The sequence below is a fragment of the Athene noctua genome, chromosome 30 (assembly GCF_965140245.1).
Source record: "Athene noctua chromosome 30, bAthNoc1.hap1.1, whole genome shotgun sequence".
NCBI classification, from domain to species: domain Eukaryota; kingdom Metazoa; phylum Chordata; class Aves; order Strigiformes; family Strigidae; genus Athene; species Athene noctua.
In genome coordinates this window covers 2207111-2234444 of record NC_134066.1, presented here as the reverse complement: position 1 = coordinate 2234444, position 27334 = coordinate 2207111, and the positions used below count along the sequence as shown (strand labels likewise).

The following is a 27334-nucleotide window of genomic DNA, read 5'->3' as shown; positions in this document are numbered from 1 at the left end:
CGGGCGCAGGGGCAGTCGCCGCCTCAGTCGCGACAGGTGCGTGCGCGGGGCCCGCTTCCCGCCGCCGCCGCAGGTGCGTGAGGGGAGAGGGACGGGGGGGAGCGCAGGGCCTGCGGGGCGCCCTTCCGCCACCGGCCCTGTCAGCGGGGCCGCGTCGGTGACCGGAGCCCCGTTACCCGCCTCCGGGGTGGGCTTGAGCGCGGCCCCTTGGGGGGCACCGGGGCTCTGCCGGCTCGGCCGGGCTGGGTGCGCCGCCGCTGTGCATCGGGACCGGGGGGTGCCGCCGCTCGGCCCGGTGCCTGCTCGGGGGGTTGGAGGGAGCGGTGTCCCGCCGCGCCGTGCCCCGGCGGCGGGAAGAGGGGGTTTGAGGGGTGTGGGGGCAGCGCCGGAGGTCCCGAGCTGAGCGGTGCGCGCCCTCGCCGCCTCCCCGGGGGCTGTTTCGGGTCCTGCGCCGGTGCCCGGGCCGCTCCGGGCTGACGAGCTCTGCCGGCCGATGCGGACGCTCGAACCACCTGCACTAAGCCAGGCAGCGGCGCTTTGGGACAAGCGTTAATAGAAAGTTTTTCTTTCAGGACCTTTCGAGGTATGTGGGGGGGGGGGGGTTATCCCCCAGTTCAAGTCCCAGTTTAAGTTACTGGAGGGAGATTCGGTGCGTTCCTGCGGCCGAACCGCAGCCCTTCCCCTCCTTAACGGCGTGTGCGGCTCCGGGCTCCCCGCCGCCTCCTCCGCCCCCCCGCGCTGCCCGCAGCCTAACCTGTCTCCGCGGCAAGAGGCAGAATGCTCGCCATCTCCTTGACATTTTCATACGTACAATAAAGGACTATTTCCTGAAAGGACTTTAAAGAAGTTATTCAGGAGGAGCAGCAAAAACCAAAAACCAAAAACTTGAAGGGGATGAAATTATAAATGGATGGGGAAGTGCTAAGAATGTGGAATGGTGTTAAAAATGCGGGGGCACAAATTTCAGGGCGTCTCAAGAGTTCTGTTTTATGTCTTTTCTAGCGACTGAGATTCCAAATGTGCTTCTTAACTTTCCGTTTGGACATCCTGGCAGTAGGTACTGCCTTTATAATGAGATTTGTGCCAAAACAGGCCTGATTGTCTTAATGCACCTGTGGCTTCAAAGGAGAAAATGATCAAAAACCGAAACAAAAACGCAGCAGGACAAAGTGCATCCAGCGAAAGTGATCACTACAAGCTGCAGTGGAATGCTTGGCCGTGAGAACCAGGCTTATTTTCTGAACAATTAAACTAGATCGTGTTTTCTCGGTATTCTGCTGAAACTGTCCTGTGCAAGGTGCGTGTCGATGAGCAGCCTGGTACCTCTGCCAGGGGAGGCTGCTCGGGAATGCCCCGCTGCTGTTACCTGGGCAAAACCGACTCCTATTTTGTGAAAGGCAATTTAAACTGCAAAGCGGGGCTTCAGGTGATCTCCTTTTGGCTCACCATTAGTCATAAAACAAAGTTTAAACTGTAGCATTACATGGCTGATTCAGACGTCTTTTTTTTTTTTTACCAGGGACTGGTATGGTTCAGCAGGAAATTCTCTCTGTAGTCTCTGCATATGTATTCTGTGACTTTATTATATCTACATGCTAAACGTTTGCTACTGGGCATCAACACCGGGGACTACATCCTGTAATCACAGAAATGCGCATTTATTTGCATGGGCAATATGCTTTTTAAAAAGGTAGAAAATTGAAAGCTCGTCTGATATTCTAATTAGATCCTTTTTCTTTGTGGATGATCATCTGTGCGGTTGGTTGGTAACGATTTTAAACCAGCCAAACGGAGAGCATCCTCCTCCTAGTCCGGTCTGGACAGAAGTTTGCAGGTTAACAGAAGAAGGGTAACTTGGTGATGAAAGGTATTTTCAAGAAAGCATAAATTTCAGAAAGTAACTCTGCAGTCTGGGTTTCTCCTGTCAATTGAAGGGGTGGTGGAAGCGTTTCAGAGCCCATCCGAAGTGGGAGATGTGAGTCTGAAGCTGCAGTAAGCTGCAACAGGGGATGTAACGCCGAGAAGTAGTTTCAGCGTGTTTCAGCATCACAGCAAAAATAGCGTTACCTGCTCTTGTTTGCCACGGTAGTTCAACCTGTCGAAATCACCATCACACTGGCCTGTGCGTCATTCGTTCTCTCCAGCAGGTGAATTAAGGAATGTCAGAGAAAGTCCCGTTCTTCCTGACGTTATCCCCCAAGACAGCAGCTCATCTGCTGCCTGTTTTATCTCGCCGCCGCGGCAGGGTGCAGCACTGGAGAGGCTCCTCTGGTCCCAGACCAGCGCGGTGTTCACAGACCCGGGGCTGCCCTCTCAGCGCTGGAGATCGCCCGGACACAACTTGCAGAGTCAGTGACTCTCCGCTTGCTGCAGCTGAATAATTCTGGGCTGAGGCGTTAGAATCCCGAGTCTTTCTTGTTTTTCAGCAGTTGCATTATGTGCCCACGAGGATTTCAGAAACACAGTCGAAATTTCCTACGTTTGACTGTTTCTATCCAGTTGTCTTAAGGTGCTTCCATTTCCAGCGTGACTAGTGGTCGAGCAGCCCTGCGCTCAGAATTTCAGAGTTTTGTGACCTAATGGTGCAAATCGGTTAAACTGATGGAAAATATGAGAAGGAGATCAGCCTGCCTGACGTTAGCGTTGTAGGATCAGTTAGGGCACTTGCTACAGGCATTGTGTGACATGAGAGCAGGGATAAAAGAAAAGAGGAAAAAAGGAAAGGCGTTGCCCTACAAGCTTTATTTTTGTCTTATCAGAGAGCTCTTTAAATTAATCTCCCGTCCTTTCCTCCTCCACAAAAGAAAATTAAGTATGTAAAAAAAAAGCTGATAGAGTTTTGTTGGCTTCTGTGGTGAAAAGCTGTACAAAAATCTCTTCCCGTTTACAGCAGGACAGGGTAGTTAAAACTGTTCCTTTAGGAAACTGATAGCTATTGCAACATGAGGTTTACAGCTGCCTCCACGAACAGAAGACTTGTTTCAGCTCACAGAGGAAACGGCTGCTGCGTTAAGAATGAACACCACAAGAGTGAATGAAAAATGTTTGCATAGGAATTACATCCTCTTAGGTTTCATAACTCAAGCCTTCTTACATAAATGCCAGCACATTTGGTTTAGAAATTGGGACGAGAGAGGGCACATTAGGGCTTCCTGGAGCCCCTGCGTGGATAGAAAATACAGAGCTTTGCGTTAGCATCCTCTTCAATCACAGCTTGCTTCTTACTCCCGTTCTGGCTTATGGCCTCTCCCTCACCCCTTTTATTGTGGCTCATGTTTTTATGGAGGGCACCGTCTCAGTGCCATCTGCAGGGGAAATGATCGTTGTAGTCTGATGCTTTTTCCTGAGTCATTTAATGGACAAGATCCCGAGTGCGCAGGACTTAGTGGCACTTGTGTGCTGGGAGCACCTGAACAGTGACTTAATATCAAATCACTTTGTGAGAATACTTTTCTGCTCACGCGGCTCGTAGTGACTGACCCTGTACTTTCTTCCCGAGCAGGTATTTGTGGTGATAAGATGGAGCCTTCCCCGTTCAACAGAAGACAATGGACTTCGCAGTCTTTGAAAATCACTGCGAAAGAGCTTTCTCTAGTCAACAAGAATAAGTCATCAGCCCTTGTTGAGAGGTTCTCCAAGTAAGTGCCGTGAGGCTGCTGAACGCAAGCTCTGTGTGTAGGTTGACAGCTGGTACCCTGAACAGTGACTGCTTCACTGACAGTTGCTTTGCGTCTTAAAAATAATACAGATCTGCAGGCATTTATGTTTCTGGTTTAATACGTGCTGGACAAAAGTTTTTCTAGTTGCTGACGTTATATATTTTCAACAGTCAGAATGATAATACCTTTTTCTGCTGTCAGAAAAGAAAGTAGAATGTTTTCTGTCAAACTACAAATTGTAATTTGTTTTTAAGGGCCAGTATTGGAAGGTAGGCGGCTGGCACCATTAGGGTTTTACTTCATCAGGAATGCTCTTTAACTGCTTAAGCGTGAACTACGTGGGTTTCTCTGTGAACATGGCATTTCCTGCCTGGGACTACAGACAGTAGCACTAGTGCGTTATCAGTTAATTAGAGACCAGTGCTGTCAACTGGTGGTGATAGAGGTTCCCCCCTAGGAAGAGCCTTCAAGCAAATTTCACCGTAGCTGTGTTCTTCACAGATGTCCCCTTCCAGGTGTCTCTCAAAACTTGTGTAGAAAAGGAATATTACCCTTCCCTTTTCTCTGAGAGCTGGATGATGGGTTACAGTCAGATCATAAAGTGATAGTTTATCCACTGGGAAAGCTGAGTGGTGGTAGCCTGTATGTGTTCTCTGGAGAAGCTTTTATTTCCTTAAAGGAATTATATAGACTGCAGCTTGGATTTTCAGTGGGATTTGGGCAACCAGGTTTCCCAGGTTATTGCACTTAATAGTGTTGCAAGGTTTTGGAGTGTTTGAATCTTGAGTGTGGGAGAAACTTTCTGGAGTCTCTAGGGGAAGGCTAATTGCAATCTGGACCACAGCTCTGAGGTGCTCTCTAAGTACTCCGTGCTAGGAGAAGCTGCTTGGTTTGACCGCTCTTGTTAAGGTGATTTATTCACTCATTGGGGCTTGATTACAGAACCTGGTCATTTTGCTAAATGTTGATAATCCTTTGAAAAGGGCTTACTGGAAGTAATCCAAACTGCTATTCCTTAATCAATTGGAGTCCCTCTACATAAGCAGTGTCAGTTCCTTGGAAAAACACGCTCCTACTTACTGGCTTTGCCAATGCTGACACTCACAGCGAGGGGCATAATTTTTATAAATTGCTGTTATCTAAATATTTGTATGTGAAAGTATCTTTTTCGTTCCGTGTAGTGTTTAGATTATCAGTTTTGTCAGGTCAGAGACATGCGAATTGCAATAGCAGAGACCGAAACAGTGTGCTGTGGTGGGTTAACTTACAGAGCGTGGTCTGGGATGTGTCAGTCCTGGTTCCTTCTCCAGTGTGGTCCTTGACTTTCATCCCCGTGTCTCTTTTTTTGTTGCTTCTTCCAGTACTGATCTCTCTTCCTCCATAAATCTCAGCACGTCTTGTTCAGATTTTGGAACCTTTATGGTACAGAGACATAGGTTAGTGTGTTTGCATTGATTAGAGGGCCGGCTACACTCCTTGAGCAGCTTTGAGTCTCTACAATAAATGCAGCTTGCAGAGCAGAAATAAGTAAGGGTGTAATTTGTCTAGTGTAATGAGAGGAGAAATCTACATAGGAGCAGACTATTCAGAGCAGGGGAAAAAAAAAAAAATCAGTTGTTCTAAAGAAAAAACAAGTAATAGAGCAGGTATCTGCACCTAAGAATTTATTTTTTTTTTAGAAGGAACTGAGCCCGTGATATACATTAGTTATTCGTTCCATACCAGCAATTATTTGAAGCCTGAAGCTGATGACTGTTACAACGTTAGTGTCTTGTTTACTGCCTGTAACGTATTCACGGTTGTATCAAAAGTAGAATTCCACGGAGAAGAAAGAGAGAAACATCATTTGCCCAAGCAGACGTCGGGTGACGTTTCTCTGAAAGGCGAAGCTCTCCTTACGAACGGCCAGATTTGTCACATCGGACTAATTTGTGCGTTTCAAAAGCAAAGTGCAGTCACCTTGTGGCTAATCAGCAGGGTCTGCGTGCCCGGAGCTGTGGGGGCACTTCTGTGGAGTGCTGTGCAGATTGCTGAGAGTTTTCTATAGCTCCTTAAAGGACTTTGATTCATGATCCAGGGTGGCTTATCTTCAGAGGGCTGTGATTACTGTTTCCACTGCTGGGATGGTTCAGCTGCTCATGAAGCAACTGCTGAATCGGTGCAGTTTACAACCCAGCATAGTAAAATAAACTGGCACTTATGTAGATTTTCTGCGTATGCCAAGCTGTAATTTGTTACGGTTCAGCAGCTGCTGTATAAATAGCCAAGTTATTCCTGCAAGGGGGCACAGCAGACAGCTGGGTGGTGGAAACAATACAGCTATTCCAAGGTAAACTGTCTAAATCTGAGGAACAGAGTGCTTAGGTAATGAAAAATATTAATGTCTGTTATTATTGTAAACTGAATGACTTGAAACGTATCTGTCACTTTGCATTGTTCTGATACTATTAGCTACTATTTTTTCAGCCTCTGGTTTTATTTGATTGGTCTGGGAAGTGCACAGAGTCCTTGGGGGGGGAAAACAAATCTCAGCTGTCTTCGAGAGCATTCAGTGTTCTGGTTAAAAAGGGTTTGTGTTTTGTTTAGTTTGTTTTTTCTCTTTCCTCTGTTTCAAAGGTATCAGAAAGCGGCTGAAGAAGCCACGGCTGAGAAGAAAAGAAGTGTAAGTATTTGTTTCCTAGGCAATAAGCAACAACCTGCAATCAGAACAGATCACCTGCATGCCGTGTTTCTGTGACAGCTGATTTCTGGAATATCAAATTTGCTGCCGTGTGTCCTACAGAAAACTTGGCTTAGACATAGCGTTCGCTTTTGACTCATTCCCCCTACTCTTTCCCAGTGTGAATGAAAGGAAAGGAAATCACATTCCTTGCCCAAAGCTATATGTCGAATCACCAATTCGCTCCTAAGCAAAAGGCAAAATGAGTTAACCACAACACAGGAATATCCACCTCTTTGTTCTTAGCTGTAGGCAGTTGTGTGGTACCTCTTCCTTTCTTAACTAAATTTAAAAGTCTGCTTAAAAGAGGCTGCCAGCCTCTCTGAAATCTTACGTGTATGTCTTTGATAGCTGTTCAAAATGCCCCTGGATGAGGGGGAGCCGCCCTTTTTGGCTCTGTTACAGCCTCGCATTCTCTCTTCTAAACTCCATGGCACTTACTCTTCTGGGGTCGGGGACCCTGCCTGAAATATCAGGCACTAAGACTGCAGGTCTTTGTATAAGTAGATCCTCAGGATAATTTGTATTTTAAAAGACCAGCGCTATTTTCAGGATATGCAGGTAAGTCTTTGTTAGACCATGCTGCCTTGATCTCTTTAATGCTTGGGAAGTCATTCTTTCTCTGTTTGGGATATAGGCGCAATAAAATAAGCATTCTAAAGATGACTCTCCGGTCTTAAATTTCCTACATTGCTTGTGTGGTGAGGGAACAGGCAAGTCCCCAGCAAGAATGACTTGTGTGTGAAGTATGCCGGGACTCCATAGGCGTCAGGTCCAGAGGTGTTCCTGAGGAAACCTGCTGCACCGTTTTCAGTCCTTCTGTTACAACATTTGCCTTATAACTTTAGTACTTTCTTTTAAACACAGTTAGCAAGCAAGCTGATCTTTTTTGAAGTGCAGGTGGATTCAAGTTAATTTGCAAAGCAGTGTTCAAAATGTGACCAGAAGAGTAATAGGGTGAGAGACTTAAATCCTAATATAGCTGCTAATCCTGTTTAATTCCTGTAAGCCTCGCAGACCTGTTCTACTTGCAATGAGTTTGATACGTCGTGGTCTCCATAAGGGAGAGACAGCAAAAACATGGTGGTGGCAGGTATTAGATTTGAATGAATCAAACGTGGGCTGGTCTGTGACTCTGGGGAAAGGTAACCTGTGAGCAGAACTAGTCTGAAAAGCACTTGAACACGAGGAGTACTGCTGCTGTGTGTATCGCCATCTAACTCGCAGGGGTAAGGCAGCGCTTGGGACTGTGTGCATGCATCCTGCCAAAAGCTTTCAGTGTGTTGAGTGAAATAGAAGGGAAATTCCAGCAAATGATCTGGTATTTATAAATGGGAGCAAAAAGACATTTGTTGTTGGTGCTCGGCTTGAGCCTTACGCTGTATGGTATAAAATAGTGAAGACAGCTCGCTTGTAACTAAAACGCTACTGTTAACTGATGTGTTTCTGCTAGAACTCCCAAAAAAGCAGTGGTTTCTGAAAGCTAATCTGTAGCTTTTTGGAAGGCCTACTAATTGTTGTCTTCTTGAACCAGCTGGAAGAGATTGCCACGTTTGGCACGCCACCTCTCTTTCTCTTTCTCTCCTATGGCTGCTTTCGCTCCTGCTTGCTTGTTCTAGGACATGAGACCCTTGTGGGGTGGATTTTGGTCCCCTTTCCTCCATGTGTGGATTTAAGCCTTTTGTCTGTCATTTAACTCATTAGAGCTTGATTGCCTTTTCCCTTATAAGGCTATCCTGTTTGCTCACTTCCTGCCTTAGCTCCTGACTTTTCTCCCCCCTCCTTCCTTTCCTAGCCTGGATGCTTGCTCCATGTGGCACAGTTGTAACTACTCACAGCTGTCTGAAAAAGCAGAGCGCTGAGCTCAGGACTGAGCCTTTAACTTCCTTTCGCACAGAAAGGAAGCGCTTTAACGCTTCATCAGGCATATAACTGGAATTAACTTCTCCTCCTTTGTAGAACGCAGAAAATCTGCCCCCTCATTTGAAAAGGGGGAATCTGAGTGTGCTAAAGAAGAAGTGGGAGAATTCAGCGCTGGGAGCGGAGCCTCGGAAGGAAACGCTACGAAGCAGCTGTGCTGAGCTTAGGCACAAGGTCGCCAGCCCCGGGCTGGGAGTCGGGAGCAGCCCCGCTTCTCCCCCCGCCGCGGAGCCGAGCCCGGGGGCTGGTGCTGAGTGTGCCGGCCAGGCCCCCCCGGGCACCCCTGGCCAGCTGCAGGGTCCTGGTGGTGACAGCAGGAAGGTTAAAAGCCACTCGCCAGAGAGTGGTAACATGGAAAACTGTCTGAGGGAGCCCAGAGAAGTGGAAAAGCCTGAAGCCAGCGAAAGCACGGACTCCTCGGGGAAGATAGAGAAATACAGCGTTCCGCTGAACAAACTCAAGATGATGTTTGAAAAGGGCGAAGCGACTCAGACCAAGGTAAGGATCTGTCCCTTCAAATCTTAACAGAAACTAAACCTCTGCTGCCGCTTGGGCATCAGGAAAAGTTCCCGGAGGGAGTGGCTCTGTAAATAACTGTATTCATTGTTTTAGTTGAAACATAACGTCGCTGGTGTTAATAACTTATTTGAGCTCTACAGATCTGTGCAGAGTGTGGGGAGTTGTGGCTATTGGTGATTGCTCATCGGAGAGAGAAAGTGAATTTGCTTGCGAAATGGGTACAGTTTGAGAGAAAAAATAAGTATAGAATATATATTTTATTTTTTTTTCCAAAGCAAGCTGGGATTGTTAATATCTTGTCTGAAGACTGAGTTACGTAAACGTGATTTGTGTAAAAATATATATGTGTATATATATTAAAGTAACTGTTCGAAGTGAGCTCGACAATCTGGGGCGGTTGTAGTTGAGATGGAGGTACTGCCAGAGTTAAGAGGGTTTTTTTCATATATGTTGTATCAGTGAGTCACACATATGCGCATATCGAGAGATACATAAATAAGTACTGTGAAATACTCCCCATTTTTTCCTTGCTCTTCTCTCATCTTCATATCTTAACAAATGTTTCTTATCAAAAAAAAAAAAAAAAAATCCTCACGGGGGAAAAATAAGCAGAGATATCCAGACAAGCTCCTGCCTTCACTAGTTTTGACTTGCAAATGCACGGGGCTTGCATTTTTCCTACAACTGCTCATGAAATCTGATCCTGCATGTGGACTGCAGACTGTGTGTCCCCGGGGAGAATTGCTTAACTAGAAAATGAGTTGCATATGCGAGTGACTTGCAACACAGTCCTGAGGCCTTGATGCTGGTGGATTTTCCAGTTTTCTCATAGTTTCCTATACTTCTGACTTTGTTTTACTGCCGGTGATTTTCTTGCGGTATTGAGTAAAATAAATTTTGTACGAACGTTGTTTAAATAGGTAACAGTCTAGGGGCTTCAGAGAAGCATCTCTGTATTAAACTGACTTTTGGGGCTGTATATAGTAATTTCACCGCTTAGATTTTTGTAGTCTTTGTCACTGTGTGAGAGCTGCCCATGCTATCGCGTCTGCTCCAAGGGCGGGCTCTGAGGGTGATCTCCCGATAGCAATTCTCTGAACTCTTGTGTAGGATTAATCAGTCAGGATTCCACAGGAAAGTACCGGTTTGCAGATGGGCTTCAAGTAACTTTATCTTAGCCTGGGGAATAAATTGTTTCGGAGCTGACTGAATCTGGAACTGATATTTCTGTCAAGCTTGGTAATTCAAATATTGTTGAAAACCGACTGAACACAGTAAATACCATACAGTAGGTGTGAAACTATTCAGGTTAGATTCCAATTAAATTCTTATTCCAAGTTCGCCCGGTTACTTCTTAATTTTAGGAGGGGAAAGTCACAAAGTGCTCTCAAGTTTAAGTGTATGGGGGGAGGGGGTGTTTTGTAATTAGAAAGCACTATTGTAAGCTTTCTTCTGGTTCTGGGAGTCTATCTGAGGACTGGAGGATGATGTCATGCAGTCACGTACAATGAAGATAGTTTGGCCCTGTGGGGACACAGATCTTTTTCACTAAGGTAGGAAGCAGCTACAGCAATGCTGGAAGTTTGGCTAATGGCGAGCTCCACAGTTGCCTCTTCATTTGTGCTTTTCTTTGAACTCTGTCCGTTGATAAACCTCTGGTTTAAGCGCAAGCAAGGCTTCGTAGAATCATTTAGGTTGGAAAAGCCCTTTAAGATCATGGAGTCCATCTGTAAATTCAGCTGAGAGATGGCAGTTTTCCTTGGTATTCACCTAAGTCTTAAGGTGTAAGTGCTGTCAGAGCTTTGCAGCCAAAACATCTGTATAAGCGAAGCAGCAACACGGCTGTAACTTCGGGGCAGTAAAGATGAAACAATTTGCCTGGTTGCTGGGCAAATCTGTGGCAACAATCCAGATTAGAGCCTGGATTTCCTGACTCAATCACCCACTCTAAACAAAGCTAGTCTCATTTTCAGGGTTATAAGCAAAACCTCCTAGTTTATGCATTTATTCATTCCGATCTTGCTCTGTCTTCTGCAATTTAGATACAAGGCAGATCTTTTTTACTGCATCTTCGTGGAAAAAAATGCTCTAACCAGATGTAGGCATGTTGGTCTAGATTAGTTGAGCACTAAGCAAAGACGGAGCATCAGGTCTTTAATCAATTTTAAAGAATTCTTCCTGTAAGCAATAGAGAAAACATACGTGGGGAAGATCAGAAGAAAAGAAGGAGCAAGCAGATCTGTGATGCTGCTTTGAAAAGTTGTCTCCAAATTGGTGTGTGTTTTTTCTTTGAGGCAAAAACTTACTGTCTGGTGGAGCTAACCTTCTGTGCAGGGTCACATCCGACACGTTTAGTTTATAATGAAATAGGTGTAACTTTTATTTGGCCTTTTGCGCAAGGACTCTTTGCGCCCCAGGCGAAACGCTGTTAACTCCGTATGTGGTACCTCTGCGCTCACCTCTTTTGTCTTAGAAGCAGACATGAGGCTTTCCAGTCTTGAGGCATATTTTATCTCGCTTTGCAAGCAGCAGAAGCTGTGGCATGGGGATTGTGGCCCAGCCAGGACTGCAAAGGGAACTGAGTGGCAGATGCATAAGGTTGGGAGTCAGGGATTCCTTCATGCCAAAGGTGTTCCCTTTCCTGAGCCATCCTCACCCCAATTACTTGTGGTTGGTCAGTTTATTGATTGCCATGGGGAAAGTCTCTCATCTCCCCTCTGTTAAACTTTTTTTTTCCTATTACTCTGTTCTTTTTCCCCACAGTATCAAACTGTTGGTATAAAATTTACACAACATTGCCTTTATATTTGTAGGTTTTAGAACTAAAATGTGTGCAGAAATATCTCTGAACTCTTAACTAAAGCTTTTGTATTTTGGTGTTACGGATTTTTACTCTCAAGGCCTAGGCCAGTTGTGTTGTACAACTTATAGACAGCAAAGTTGTTCAGGTGACATCATAGTACCTGTAGATGTCTGAGGTGGCAAAGAGGACAGGAGGAGAGGAGCTGGCAGGACTGTAGAGGTGATTCAGTTGACAGTTGGAGTATTCATTAACTCATCTGGTTAGCTGGTCATGAGATGGCTGCCTCTGATAATTGAACTCTTCCTGCTGCCACCAACGAGGTCCAGTGGGGGGAAAGCTCCTTGCTCTAAAGTCACAACACATCAATCCTCATGAAGGTCCTACGGAGTCAAGCAACGGAGTCTATTTCTGATGAATATTGAATCCGTCACTGCTGGTAAAAATATGGAGGTTTTTCCTTGCTTGAAAGCAAACAATGATTTTGTGCATGTGTCTAGGTAAGGTGCTGGACCCTGATCCAGATTCTTGTTGGTGGGTACTGACTGAATGCTTGTCATAAATGTTTGACAACATGCTGACTCTTTGCCAACTCTTATTTAGAGGTTTAATTTGTTTAATAATTAATTTCAGCTACAATTGAGAATTCTTTGTCTTTTCAAGATGAGGGCAAGATGTTATTGAGTAAGGCTACAGTGACAATAAATGGAAATGAGATTCTGGAACAAAGGAGAGTAAGAAGAGGCAGCCCGAACAAGTTTCCAATCTTGATTTCTAACTGTCTTTTTCTCCTGAAAAGTGCTGATGGCTTATTTCAGTGAGGTCAGAATCCCAGATGCTCGATCTAAATTACTTGAATTAAGACCTTTGTTTCCTAGTAGTGAAAACTTCCTTATGCACCCTGGCAGTTAAACTTTCCCTGTGTCTATACTGCAAAACTTGTGTCTTCATTTGTAGCTTTGTTTCTCCTGCCATGTACAAAAGTGTGTGGTGCCATGTTATTAAAAAACCCGAAAAAACCCCCAAAGACAGGGCAGCAATAAAATAGTCAGGGGTTTTTTTCAAGTGGGCTAATAAACATGTTTTCTGCATCCTCAGAGGATGGCGTCTTCAAGAGTGTTCTGCCTATAATGATTTTCTCTGTGTGCCAGTCAAAAGCCAGACCTCTTCGCTGACAAATTTGTGAGTTGTAAGAACTTTGCGGGCTCAAGGTGACGCTACAGCGGACGTAGGCTGCCCAAGAATCATCTGAGGATAGTTGGCACGGAGCGAGGCATCCGCAAGTCCTTACAAGTGTGCAGACACTCCCAAACTGAACCTATCAACACACTCCATGGAAGGAAAAGACTTGTCATAGCTAAGCTCTTTTCCAGTAAGAAAAGTTACCAAAGTCTTAAACCACAGAAATAGAAAATATTTCCCATGCTAATGGAAAAAGAGGTTTTCCAGCTGCATTTTCCTTCCCTGGTAAAGTTGCTGTTTTGTATGCCAAAGCAGCCTGATTCTTCACAGTGATTATCTTACAGCGCAGTTCTGTTAAAATAAAACTTTGGAATTTCCTTCAGTTTGGTGACCAGCAAATAAGCAACTTGTTGGGGGTTGGGTGGGGGGGGAATGTGTGGTTGGAGCATCTTGCCAAACCTGCCTTTTTCCCTACATTAGCCTCAATCTTCATTTCCAACTGGCTCTGTGATTTAACTCTTCCTAGGGAGGGAACAAAGATCTATCACCTTCTAGTATTTTATAGGCTGACTTTCAGCTGTGAAAACATCCCATCTTGATGAAGTCAAATTAAACTCTGCACTTCATCAGCGTTTATCAAAGCTGCTGACATTCCTTTTCACAGTTTCTTTTACTGAGCATTAGATTTTTGGGGAGTTGGTCTCAACAAATGAGTATCAAATCTGGTTCAGCCAGGCAGAGCATCTGTGTACTAGTGCTACCCTGTCCAGCACTGCAGCTTTGCAGATAGTGATTATCCTGGATATCTGAGAATATTTATCTCTAGCACTCTCCTGCTTAAGCTTCAGCCTCATCAGACCTAATTAGGGAATTATTTGGTACCAAATGCATCAGCTATCCAAATCAAAACAAGTAAATTTAGATAACTTTTGTTACAATAATATTTATTATTATTTCTGTTGCTGAAAAAAATGCAGATTTTTGATAGCTCGCTCCTTTCATCCTTTTTCTGATTTTTAAATCTTCATAAAATGACCTTGAACGTTAGCTTCGAAAGAAATTGTATGAAATGCAAAAATCTAGGCTGGAGTTTTGTGTTTGCAGGGGTAAATGTCTAAAAATCTGATCTTTGTGGTTCTCTGACTTTTCAACAAGGATAACTAGTCAAAGGGCATCTACTGACCTCTTCAAGAAAGTGTTTTCCAGGTGACAGAGGGTCAAGTATTCTGTGATCAAACTTTATATTGGTTAAATAAGATGTCACCTGCTAGACTTGTTTATTCTAGTAAAGCAGATTTGCTAGTGACACCTGTGCATCTTAAAGGATTAGACGCAACAGTCTTTGTCCAGGCAGCTGATAGGTGGGCCTTGTCTCTAACAGGTCACTAGAGACCAGAGGAAGACGGCAGTGGGTAGGAGGATTTCTGAAAACAGCCTCTCTTCGGAGGACTTTGATGTTGGCCAAGGAGAGAAGAGTCATAATCCATCAGGTCAGTTTTGTCTTTTTTTTTTAAGTTTTAAAAATAAAACTCTTTTATACAATACAATGGAAATAACTTTTTGCCTTTCAGAAATGGAGGAAAGTGCAGCCATCTTCCATCTGTAAAGTCCATCAGAGTATCGCATTTAATGAATTAAGTCTTGCTGTGAATTTTAAACCGTTATAGCCTTAAGCATGGGAAACCAAGGCGCAGGAGATGACCAGCAAGATAAGGAACAGAACCCATTTTTTTTTTTCCCTGAGTCTTAATCCTAGGACAATCCTATAACTATTTTAATAGTCTAACTAATTTAGAAAGTAGTGCACAGACAGACAGGACAACATGCCTTCTTCCTCCTTGCTTTCATTCCCATCCCTCTCATCTTGCCCAGACAGGGGTGACTACAGCCAGCCTTATGACCTCAGCAAAATTATGTATTTCTCATATGTCTGAGGACACTTTCCTAACAAAGCATTTATAGTCTTTTGTGTTTTCAGCCTATGGCTATTATATCTCACTACTTAGTGATGCGTATTGTGTCCTTATTTGAGCGATACTGGACAGAATGGCAAGAACTACTTAGATTTGTTTATTGTCCCCCAAAAGGGACCTTAGTGATTCAGACAACTTTTTAGGCATTCAAGGCCACTAGCTAGGGAAAGGTAATTTTTTTTTAATCATTCTTTATTGAACAATTAAGCTATTGCTGAAGACCTGACTGTTACACAAGGAAGTCAGATAGCAGAGCAGTCACAGGAGCTGGCTTTTTGAACCTACTTGGCTAACATCTGCTGAAGGATGGATGGCAAGTCATGGGGCATAATTCTGAGAGTCAGGAGATCTGCACCTGAGCAAAGACTTAAGCTCCCAAATGTTTCTTTCCTCTTGAGGTAAAACCAGATGTTTCAAACGATCCTGCGAGACTAAACTGAACTATTTCATGTTTGTTCTTGAGATCCTCATCTGTAACATGTCACATGATAAATTATTTTCATGGAGAGGGTAGAAATGGCAGGTGAGGCTTCCTTCCTCGTTTCCCTGGTTTTCCCCAAAAGCCTCTGACAGCTCTTTCACTCCAGGAATGATCTGTATTTCCATTTAGCTGCTGCAGCAGCTGCTTTCATTTGACAATAACAGCAAAACAATCATCAATGTTAAAACTGTTTGCTCTCACTACCTCTGAGACCACTGGCTGGACACCGCATCTAGTGAAGACACTATTTCTGAAACAAGCTGGATTAATTATGAGACTTGGAGCTTAAACCTTTGACTGAAGCATTTCTGTCGCTCTTCGTATGTGGAATTTCTGTGGTCTTGGGAGTGGTGAAGGGATGTGACCTGTAAATCTTCCTATAGACTGGTCTATTGGTGTTCCTGAAAGTTACCCTTTATTCACGTAGCTCTTTCTTGCAGGGCATCTGGTAGATACTAGTCCAGCGCTCAGCTCTGATAAGGCAGAGACCAAGAAAAGCCTGGAGATGCCTCGCTTAACAGAAACGTCAATAAAGGACAGGCTGGCGAAGTATCAGGCAGCTGTGTCCAAGCAGGGCAGTTCCACAGCCCTCATTACCATGGTAAGTCTGTTCTTTGGCTTGTGTAGAAGTGAAGTTTTGTCCTGACCTGAAACTGGAAAGAAGATCTTACGGAAACCAGGCTTTTTGAAGATAATGCCATCTTCTTTTGAACATAACTTTGGGGCCGTAGGAGTAATTTCTAATGAAGAGTTCCCTCTGCATACTGTAGGAAGAAATAAGTATATTTGCATCTTTCTGGAATAATCTTGAAAGTCTTCTAAGGGATTAATTGCTGGTGCCCTGACTGAGGTCCTTCTGGGACACAACTGACATTCTTTCTGCATGTCTGTAGCTCTCTCCATGTTTGTTGTTTGTTTGGTTTGGTTTTTTTTAAAAAACCAAACTCGATTGTGTATTGTACATTAGCTATAAGCTAGGGGAAACTGAGGCACAGTAAGATGGAGCGACTCTGTGTCACACAGTGCACAGAACCTGGATCTCTTGGCCTGCAGCTTCGGGATCTCCAGTCAGTTTTCATCCCTTTTGCTTTTCACCTCCCTTCAAGTCTTCTCACCCCTTATCTGCATCCAATTAGACTCTTGCAGTGAATGAATCTGTGCCAGTTTTGCAGATATTTGATCAGGAAATGAGCAATTAATGAATCGGGGTAAAGTATTACAGCTGAAGAGATTGCAAGAATCTAAGCTTTTGTTAAAAAGTGCCTAAGTACATTTGCTGGAACTGTCTGATACTTTTGCTTAATGATGGGAACTTTTATTGCTTAAATATGACTTTTATTAACCAGAGTAATAAATTTTAAGAGGATCAGGCTTTTTAAGTTAGGAAACTTGCACTGGAAAGAAAAGCAAAAAATGATAGTTCTGAGCTTTTATCTTTGTAGAGAGGCAAAAGTCTCTACCCAGCTGAAATGATTTCTGAATTTCATAAGCAGTGTGGGTCTAATTGTCCAACCCTTGGGAGGAAAGTCCTGTAAACTTCACTGCATGAACGGAAAGTAATTGCAGCCAGCGCAGCAAATCTGATTAACTGCTAATTGCTGATTTCTGCATCCTGGTTCTCGCCTGGATTCAGTTTGCTAGATTGCCTTTTCCAGTTTGTGGCTTAGAGTTCGTAGCTGATCCACTAAATTATTGCCCTAATGGCAAGAGATTTACCATGGATGTCTCCCGAGACTCTCGTTTGCAAATCCCCAGGGCTATCAGTTTGAGTGTCAGTCCGGCCTCATGCTCTTAGCATGTCCCATTTGGCAGCAGCTCTTTGATTTTGGCCTGGCACCTTGACAAGGGCAGCACATAAGATGGAGCAAACAACGGTTTCTGTGGCCAATGTTTGCAGTACTTCTGTGTTCCAATAGCAGCCGTAACTCTTGGATATTCTCCTTCCCTGCTGACAAAGCAACTGGGGCTCTTTTGATATGGTAGTGTGGTATTTGTACTTCCCTTCTCTTAAAACGTGTCACATCTGTGCTACAAAGGAAAGCCATAATCTCGCCTGGGAACAACTATTTTGAGGGCATTGTGGTGTAATTAGGTCTGGATTAAAACTGATAGACACTTTTACAGTTGGTTAGAGTAAGGCTGGGAAAGAATCACTTCTGTGCATTGTAAGCGATAGGGGAAGGGGCGGGAGAGGTGACAGGCAGCATCTTTACAGATCTGTACCTTAAAATTCTAACACTCATTCACCTGCCTATTAGAGGTGGTTGCTTTTGTGCAGACGTTTACAAAATCCAGCAGGATGCTGGTGAGGACATCTGGCTGTTTCTCTTTCATGTTCCAGAGAAGATGTCTTGTGAAAGGCACGAGTCTTTCTCGGGGCAATGAAAGAAACACGAGGTTTCACTGGATTTTTTTTTTTTTTTTTTAAGATTGAAAGATTCTTTTGTGAGAATCTTAAGTCAGTTTGTCAAGCACAAAAATCTCAGTAAATAACAATTAGGTTTTTGACTAGTACCGGAGCAAGGGTAGGATTTGTTTTTATGTTGCATCGTGTTTTTCAGTTGCACAGTGCTTTAGGTAGTTCTTGTCTTGAAATATTTGTAATCTCAAACGAAAAGTTAACATTTCTGGGAAAGGAGGATGTGGCTTTAGCCTGGGAAATGAGAGTTGATTTTAAACAAGAATCTGAAAGCAGAGAAGAGGGGTTGTTCAGAAAAATACTGGCATTATCTCCACAGGGTATAGTAAAATTCTAGAGCCTTCTCTTTTTTTTTCTTCATGAGAATGTATCACTTACCAAGTTTGTACAGATTTTTGTGCCCATTCCTTTAATTATCACTGTATATACTAGGAAAACAGCTTTAAAAAGATTTAAAGAAAAACAGAAAGTAAGTACTTTCCTAGGGGAAAAGAACCTGTCAACTTTCAAGTGCTTTATTCTATAGAATGAGAGTCAAGCCAGTGAAAGTGAAGTCAAGAATTACAAATCTGAGCAGAAGGAGAATTTGCCACCAAGTCTTGAGGACTCCATTTCCTATCAGGATGGGGAGAAGGTAAGATGCTCATGCTGGTGAAGATTGAGGACTTCACTTTAAGTGGAACTAGTTGTAGGAGCACAGCTGATATACTTGTTCCACATGCCATCTAGAAATTGAATACGAGCAGCTGATACAGATTATTTACATGCTGCAGAATTCCTGATTTATTTTTTTTTACTATTTTTTTTTAGACTGTATCTGAACTATAAGCTAGTCTCTGTGAAAGACTTTTAAGCAGTTGTAGAGAATATCTAGAGACAGATATTTTAAGTTGTCTTGGAGAGTTCCCCTGTCTTCTCAGTAATGATATGCCTATAGTGTGACAGAATCCTTCAACATCATTCTTACCTATTTTCTGATGGCTTCAGTAGCTGGCTAGGGCTGAAACCTCTGATGGTGGTGTGGGGGGTCTTTTGTTCTGTTCTTTTTACTCTGTCATTAATTTTTGATGACTATGATGAAGCCACCTAAACTTTTTTGTGTCACACTCCCTAACTGTAAAAAGATGATTCACAGCTAGGTATTTGTTTTGTTTGTGTGGGTTGTTTTAGGTTTTTTTTTTTAAATCAAAAAAAGAAACCACAACAGGAAAAAAAAAAAAAAGATAAAAGATTTTCATGACACAAATAAAAGGAATTTGTCACTGTTTCTTCTGCATTTAGTGGCTAAATTTTGATTAAGGTAACTGAGAATGCTAGTTTGGATTTGTTCCTGGTTTTGAGCTTCAGCTGTAAATAGAGACTAAATTACTCTGTGAATTAGAGATAATAAAGCACGCTCAAGCATTTGTATACTAAACTGGGGACAGCAGACGGGATAAAAGTAGCTGAATAATAATTGGGGTACTGTGTATCCCAGCCATTCTGAACACGTGGCAGCCTAATGCCAGGAGGGCTTTTAGAGCTTTCCAGCCTTCCTTGGGCAAGGGGCCAAATTGCTGCTTTCAGCTGTTCCTCACTGACAGCTGAGCAGCTTCACGTTCAACTGGTCGAGGCTGCTTTTTGCTAAAAGGTGAGTTAATTAAAAGAACACTTGTTCAATCAGAATACTTCCCTGTTGTTGAATGGAAGATTGAAATAAAATTTCTTGTATTCAGCTGTAATGGTGGAGTTGCTTGTTGAGGTGTCCAGGTGCAATAAAGATAGAGAATAGAACACTGTTTGAGAGCCAGGGTTGTCCTTTTGAAATGACATGATGAGCTTTGGAAATAAGCCTAATTAAAACTAGTACTAAATGTCAGAAACGGGAATCCTCTGGCGAAAAGGAAATAAAAGAAACTTGCTAACCTTCCTCTGTCATTTTTTACACTGAATCTGTGAAAAATTTAGTAGCCAGGCATGTGTGACTTCAACAGCCACAGAACCTGCTGATGCACTTCCCACTGTACGAGTGTTATAGTTTTTCAGTAGACCAGAGCATGTTAACACATGTAACTTCCCCAAATGTCATTATTTTGCAAACGTCAATGGACCTTTCAATCATTAAAATGAATTAGTGATGATTTGCAGTTAATCTTGTTACAATACTTTAGTTTCTCAGTGTAGCTGCTTACAGCTATTTGATTTAAGAGCAATAGTGCCAAGTTGAATAAAGAGATACACATCAAGAGCTTTATCTGTAACATGTTTAGTATCTGACACTGGTGTATATCCAACTCTCTTAAAAAGTGTTGGGTGTTGTGTTTTTTGTTTTTTTTTTTTAAATACGAATCTGTTTCTGAAGGAGGATGGACAGGATAGGTCCAGACATGTTTGTCCCAAACTGGGAACAGCGGATTTCTAGTTCTACAAAAGCTTTTTTAAAATTCAGTTGGGGGGGGGGGGGTTTGGGGTGTGTGTGTGTGCTTTTTTCCTTCCTCCAAAAGCACTGTCTTTGCGGGATGTTTAAAAGTCATAGATTTGTCAGATATTGGAGGGAGCCTTGAGATTTCCAGTAAATGTGTACTACTTGGTGTTAAGGGATTTCTAGGTTAGAAAATCTGGGAGGTACATCGATGAAATCCACAAGGATTTCTGAAGACAAAGGTAGATAAAGGTGTGCAAGCCACAGGCGTTTGGGGAAAGAAAAATGTGGTATTTGTGTGTGTGAACACTATGGCAGATGAGCTGAATATTGCAAGAGCTGTACAGTTATGACGATGTCTCTACCTTGTAGCAAGGGCTAATGTTCTTGGCAGTCAGCTGGACGCTGCCTTGTGCCTTACCAAACAGAAAGTAGCTTCGTGTGCACCTCAGAGCGGCCAGTCTCTTCCTGTTCAGGTTCTTCGAGTGTCACACTTGCCTGTTGTGTTACTCAGGCTGTGATTATTCAGACTTCAGGAGGTCAAAGGTGCTCATTGTCTAATACTCTCTTGCAGGTTTCTGTAGGTGAGAACAGCTTGTCCTTCCACTCTGGTCTTCTAGAGGACAGCAACGGTAAGCGCTGGTTCTCCTGCCTCAGCAAGAGTAAAGCACGTGGCTGAGGGAAGGCACTAACCGCCCGCTTGTGTGTAGGATGCTGAAGTTCGGTCCTGTCAAATGATGAATTTGACCCGATCAAAACTTGTACTAAAAAATCTGTCCCGTGCCTAACTCAGGCTTTGTAAGAATTTCTGTAACTTGTTTGCCCCAATTGAACACGGTTAAGTGTAGCTTCCTCGCCGTTTGGACTTAAACTAATAGCTCTGGCAACTACTACATTAGTAAATAGGCTGAAGTATTTATTAATGCAGGACAATTACCAAATGGCTTTGGTGTTGTCCAGGGATAGACAAGTTCCTGTTCAGTAAAGTGTGTAAGCACATTCTCCTGTTGCTTCACACCTCGATTCGAGCCCCCACATGAGCAGCACTTTGCAGAAATGAACAGTTCCTGGAAGTTAGCTGTTTAGTTATTTTATTTAATTTTATTTTAAATTTCATTTATTTATTTTAATTAATTTAATTTATTTAATATTAGTTTCCTTTACATCCCACCTCACCTTTCCTGGTAAATCAGAAAAGTATCATGATCATGTTTAAATGTCTAGAGATAAAGGTTTAATAGCAATTGTTCAAGAAAAATGTGTTTGCCCTTAGCTGGTAGGATTGCTGTTGGGTCTTACGAGCTTTCCATGGTTTTAAAGTTACTGTAATTCCCTTTTCTTCTTCCTCTGCTCCCTTAGCTGGACAAAACTTGGAGAGCGAGACAGAAGTTCAGAAAACTGTCAGCACAAAGCAGCAAAACTTTGGTTCTAAACCATCTGGCCAGACAGATGCATCTCTGCCAAAAGCAGTGAAGGTAAAGCAGCTATTTAGTCTCAAACACTGGTGATGGTTAAAACCGTCCAACTTCTTTAGTACTGAAGACCTCAATGCCACCGATGGGGTCGCAAAGGGTCTGGCAGTAACCGTAGCAATATCTGATCTGTCTTCATCAGACTGTGTTCATGAGGGAACTTTAATTCAGAATGGAAAAGCGTCTCAAAACTGTCAATTTTCCTTCAAAGACTACATCTGAGTTGCTTTCTGGGAGTTGTCCTGCTGCTGTTCCTACAGCGTGCCCCTGTGACAGGGGCAGTTTCTCTTCAGTGTGGGAAAAGGGGTTGGAGCAGGGGATTGTACCAGGGCTTGTCTGTGCCTCCTGTAGAGTCAGTGTGCTCCTAGAGACTGGTGCTGACGTCCTGATACTCATCCTCAGAGCCTTCAGGAGGCTGGGACTTGCCTTTCCACACTCCTCTTCCAGCTGTTCCCAAGGTAACTGCAGTTGGTAGCAACTTTGTAGTAAGGGCACTGTGGTGACTGACTCCACAAAGACTGACTTTGGTATTCTGAGTAACAAGTCCTTAACGTTACATTTTCTTTAGCGAGAGCTATAAAGCAGATGGAGAACTTCTTGGATAGGAATGTATTTACTAATCTTCTTAGACACGCAAACGGCAGTGCTGAATATTTTGATCACACTGTACTTTCTTGTCACGTGTGCTGTCTGGAGTTAGGATGCCTGTTCCTTGGGCTGCCACAGACTTCCTGGCTCACTCCTGAGGAAACAACTGTGCTTTTGTTGTTTTCCCCATCTTTGAGAGGAACAGCACTGACCTCACAAAGACCAGGGAGATGTGGCTTCCCAGTGTTCTGGAGCATAAATGCCAGTATATGGAATGAGAGCTGCCTATAACATTTGTGTAATCTCAGTCGTTACAGCATGCAAGATACACACAACCTGTGTGTTTTGGTCCTCTGCGCTATCTCTTTATATTGTTAGAGCCATTTTAGGCCTCTACCCTGTTACTGCTTTAGATGCTGCGTTGCCGAGATAGAAACCCAGAGACTGTTTATTCATGTAAGGTTCCTATTTGTCTCTTCCAGCTTCTGTTTCCTGTTCTTGGCTCCTAACCTCTACTCCTGCCTTCTGCTTCCCTCCTAACGTGAGCTCCAACTCTCAGCTTTCTCTCCAGTTCTCCTATATTTATTGGGCCTCACCTCCCTCCTGTAGCTCCCATTTGTAGTGTGCCTGGAAAGGAATTTCTTTCTCTTCACGCCCCAAAACGCCTCTCCATCAGACATAGGGCTCATTGTTATACAAGTAAGTTCCTCTTCTTGGGTAGGGATATGTATTGCAGAAGCACACGCCAGCCCTGTCATGTCATCTTGCAAAACTAAGCTTGCTCCCTGTGGCAAACATGGAGGATTAGATTTTTATTTGCGCTAGTAAATTCTCATTCTGAAATTTCATTTATTGATTCAAAATTCAGAATTTATCCATAGTTTTGGCAGCATGTAGAAAATGTGGATTTTTTTTTTTTTAAAGGAACTCTGAAATTTTGTTGATCAAGCTGTCATCGTAATTAGAACTTTAATCTACTATAACCTCAAGCAATGCCTTAAAAAAGTGGAAATACCTATTAAACTGGAATTAAATTGGCAGCAAACTTTATGGTTGTGACAAACCGACCTCAGCTGGCTCTGTCTTCAGCAATCTGTCCCTCACATATTGTAACTTTCATTGCTTAACCATTGTTTCTAGTCTGTTATAAATAAATTGCTGTAATTATGTCTTCCTGTGACCTTCCTGTTTTTTCTTTAGCCATCATATTTTTCCTTGAAGTTTTTTAGTAAGTTTGTAGCAGGTAATTCTTTGTCAAAGAAAAGCTACAATATCAATGTGTCTGTGCAGACCCACGCTCTGGAGCTTTGGCACTCTTTTACCCTGCTGCTAAATAGTTGTAATCAACATGCAGCCCGAGACTGCCAATTTTTCAGCTGTTAGTTATTTAATTTTTCCTTTAAAGTGTCTTCCCTATTGGCCAGCCTTAATAGATTCCAAGAAGTGAATGGCATCGAGTGACCTTTTTTTTCCACGGACAATGTGCTTGCTTCCTTGATGCTGTTAGAAAACAGAATCTGAAATCGTTGCCATACAGCCCAGCAGTGACACTTGACTCCTTAGTGTTTAAGTGTACCCTTGCACTAATCTCTCAGGAAATTCTCTTAGCGAGCACATAAACAATTTTAGCTGCTTAACCTCAAAGCCCTGCTTGCTTTAAGTCTTGAACAAGTTTGAGGGCTGCGTGTCCTGAAACCCGAGTATAGTTTCTTCACGATCGAACTGGAATTGCTTACAAATGAAGTCAGAAGTGTTTCCTGCTGCCTGCATCGGCGCTGAGACTGTTTCCTCCTCTTTTAGAGAGGAGAGCAGTTAGCAAAAAGAGGATCATTTCAAACCATTGAGTAGCCTGTTCCAGTCCTTTGCCCTCCCATTACCTTTTATTTTAAAGTTATTTCAGCTCTTTCTCTGCACTATCTCTTTTATTTTGGTGTCATACTGACTGTAATCTACATGAATGTTTCTTCATCGTTCGCCTATCAGAAAAAATGAGGTTACAGGAATAGACTGGACAGCTTTTTGGGAACTGGCTCAGTCAAAGTTATAGCTGAGTTCTAGTATTTTCATTGTTCCTTCTCAGCCATTGCTCAACTTGTGATGCTTCAGCTGTGGAATTCACTGGGGCAAAATCCTGGCTCGCTGTCAAGCCACAGCAATCCTGGGGGCCTGCCATAGCCTCTTCCTCACTCGTTGCCCACCAGAACCCACCCGACCATAATTAGCATTGAGTTGCAGAAAGTGAATTGCTGCAGTTTTTCTGAGAACTCTGGAAGCTGTGCATGAACCCAAGCCAAGTCCCCTAGCAGTTGATTCATTTTCCAGTTAACAAGCTTTCTCTTCTTCCCGTAGAAATTTCAGTTGCCAATGAAGGAAACCTGCGTTGGGTGTCAGAAGACTGTGTACCCGATGGAAAGGCTCTTTGCCAACCAGCAGGTGTTTCACATCAGCTGTTTCCGCTGTTCCTATTGCAACAGCAAACTCAGGTAAACACACCGCTGCTTTTGGCTGCCGTCTGGGCAGCGTAGCTTTCCTCTCCAGCAGCTCACTAAGACGCCGTTTGGGCTTAGCTGAGCTGAAGGCAACCACAATCCAGCGCATTGGAGAGGAGCGTAGGAGTGATAATACAGTCCTAGTTCTGCCAGTGGCTTCTGCACTTGATGCAGTCTATTTTCAAACTCTTAATGTAATTTTATGTGGGGAGAAAATATATAACGTTCAACTTTGTAAAGAACCCCTGACGTTTGAAAAGAGGGCCGTAGAAACTCATGAAAGCTGTAAGCTTGTCTCTTCCAAAATTGAATCTCTTCAGTAACATAACTAAAATATTCAGCCTGGCTGGCTGACTCACAGAACGCTAACATTTGACTTGGTATTTTCCTGCACAGTCTTGGGACATATGCATCTCTGCGTGGGAATATTTACTGCAAGCCCCACTTCAACCAGCTCTTCAAATCTAAGGGCAATTATGATGAAGGCTTTGGACACAAACAGCATAAGGAATTATGGGCAGGCAAAACTGAATCTGAAGAATCCCTGGAGAAAACTGTCCATGCTGTAAATGCAACCGAAAGTCCACCGAGCCCAGGAGTAGAGGATGCCCCGATTGCTAAAGTAGGAGTTCTGGCGGCAAGTATGGAGGCGAAAGCTTCAGCTTTGCCTGAGAGAGAAGAGAGACCGGCAGAAACAAAGAAGCTCAGGATTGCCTGGCCGCCTCCATCTGACCAAAGTATTCAAGGAAGTGCCTTAGATGAGGGCATCAAAGTATTCAAACCCAAGTGGCCCCCGGAAGAAGAGATTTCCAAGCCAGATGTGCCGGAGGATGTGGATCTGGATCTCAAAAAGTTAAGAAGATCTTCCTCGCTGAAGGAAAGAAGTCGTCCCTTTACAGTTGCCGCCTCATTTAGAACAGTATCTGTTAAAGGCCATAAAACAGAGAATTCCTCTTCTCCTTCGAAGGCAGAGAGAGACATGTTGAAAAGAAGTGAGGAACTGGAGAGAGAGGTCGTGGTAGACAAAAAGCAAAAGGAAAAGAAGGTTGAGAACAGGAACATCCAGAGTGCTGAAGAGAAAAACGTAGAGGAAGAACGGGAATTGTCTGGTATCAAAACCGCAGAGCACAACTTTGTAGAAAACGGCCAGGTGAATGCAGAGACAGATGAGGAAGAACACGCTATGGAAGAGCAGGAGATTCCAAATGAAGAATTCCTTGAACCCAAATCTCCTAAACATTCCAGCTTAGCCAATGTCATGACTGCTAAGGAATCATCTCTTAACCAGAATCGCAAATCCCAAGATGTTGGTTTCTGGGAGGGTGAAGATATGGAAGATCTGTCTGTGGAAGAACAGATCAAAAGGAATCGTTACTATGAAGATGATGATGAAGAATAAATTGGCCTTTTACTCGAAAACTTGCTGCAAGGTGCTGGGCCTTTTTAAATGGGTGTTTTTAGCTTTAACAAACAGCTGTCCTCCATGAAAGCGATGCTATACTGCACGTTGACATTAAGGGAATCCTGTGTACAAATTATCTCAACTAGAAAAAGACTCTGGAAGCCGGTGAAGAGTCTATCTAGGCGCATGGGAACAAGTATCTGGCTGTGGGATGGAGACAACAGGTAATCTCTGCCCACAGCCCGAGAACAGAGCTGTTCTGTACTCCTACTGTCTTATCCTTTTTGAGCTTCAGTACGTATTTCACTAACAATTTACAGAATTTCACTGTACTCACACCGGTGGTGTGAAACAGGCTTTCTGTAACACACTACTTTTACCACTACAAATGCTACTGCAGTGCTTAGGGACCAATTTCAAAGGGACTTTCTGGCCTGCTCTAAAAATGGTAACTTAATGCACTTTAATACATGTGAAGGGCACAGCTGGTTTGTTGGGGTTTTTTTTAAGTAATAAAATCATTTGTTTGTGCTTAGTATCCAACAGCTAAAGCATTTTAAGCTGAGTGCAATGTGATTATCTCTCTCAAAACTGCCCATCATCAATTAAAGACTCCCTACTCTTATTTTTCTCTGTGCAACTGGAACGGTGTGCCCGTTGCTGGATCATGTGTATTTTAGTGCTTATCCAGAAGCTGTGCTGACTGACAGATCTCTTTGAGGATACGGCAACACGTTTGCAGCAGCCTGCAGGGCATTACTTTTTGCATCTCATATGCATTTGAAGTTGGGTTTTTTTTGGTTTGTTTTATTGTTTTTACTTGGAGTTCATCATCGTTCACTTTAAACTGCAGATAATATTTTTAAGGCCTTTTGACAACTTTGCAACCCTACTTGTATCAAGCTGCCATAAATCTTTTTGTTATGGCTGTGAAATTATGCTGCACTGCAAAAACCTCTGGAATAAAACCACCTGAACAGTGAAACTTTCTGATTGCTAGCATCGAAGCTTAGTACATTTTTAAACTTGACTTCATTTATTTTGCAAATAATGAAACCTTGAACGGTGGAAGGAGGATGCCCTTTTATATTAGCTTTTATTTGTACTGTATTCTCATGAGAATTAGCTTTTAACTATACTTGAGGTGTAAAATATTCTGCTTTCTTAACGGTCCTGCTAACAACAAAACCTTCAATAAAGTTCGGTCATTTACATTAAAATTCAGGTCTGAAGACTGGCTTCGTACTCGTTTCACCATGGGAACAGATGGTTGAAATACTGGTGGTTTTACTGGAAGCTGGAGAGCAGAC

General features: G+C 43.2%; 1 protein-coding gene across 3 annotated transcripts; it reads left to right on the top strand.

Moving 5' to 3' along the window:
- On the top strand, positions 1-27259 carry LIMA1 (LIM domain and actin binding 1). Of its 3 annotated transcripts, XM_074929434.1 has the most exons (11): positions 1-73; positions 3503-3638; positions 6276-6321; positions 8338-8796; positions 14181-14289; positions 15694-15854; positions 18199-18306; positions 20648-20705; positions 21433-21548; positions 24483-24616; positions 25019-27259. In XM_074929434.1, the coding sequence occupies exons 2-11, from the start codon at positions 3520-3522 to the stop codon at positions 26019-26021; spliced, it is 2313 nt and encodes a 770-aa protein (XP_074785535.1). In that variant the 5' UTR covers positions 1-73; positions 3503-3519; the 3' UTR covers positions 26022-27259. The 3 variants fall into 3 exon arrangements, with proteins under 3 accessions (XP_074785535.1, XP_074785537.1, XP_074785536.1); XM_074929436.1 differs by lacking the exon at positions 18199-18306; XM_074929435.1 differs by lacking the exons at positions 1-73; positions 3503-3638 and adding an exon at positions 5783-5988.
- The last annotated feature ends 75 nt before the right edge of the window (positions 27260-27334 follow it).

Bases quoted from the DNA above. Each gene is read 5' to 3' on its own strand.
- LIMA1 (XM_074929434.1), top strand. From the start codon at position 3,520: ATGGAGCCTTCCCCGTTCAACAGAAGACAATGGACTTCGCAGTCTTTG. The intron at 6,322-8,337 runs GTAAGTATTTGT...CCTCCTTTGTAG, and splicing joins CGGCTGAGAAGAAAAGAAGT to AACGCAGAAAATCTGCCCCC. The intron at 14,290-15,693 runs GTCAGTTTTGTC...TCTTTCTTGCAG, and splicing joins GAAGAGTCATAATCCATCAG to GGCATCTGGTAGATACTAGT.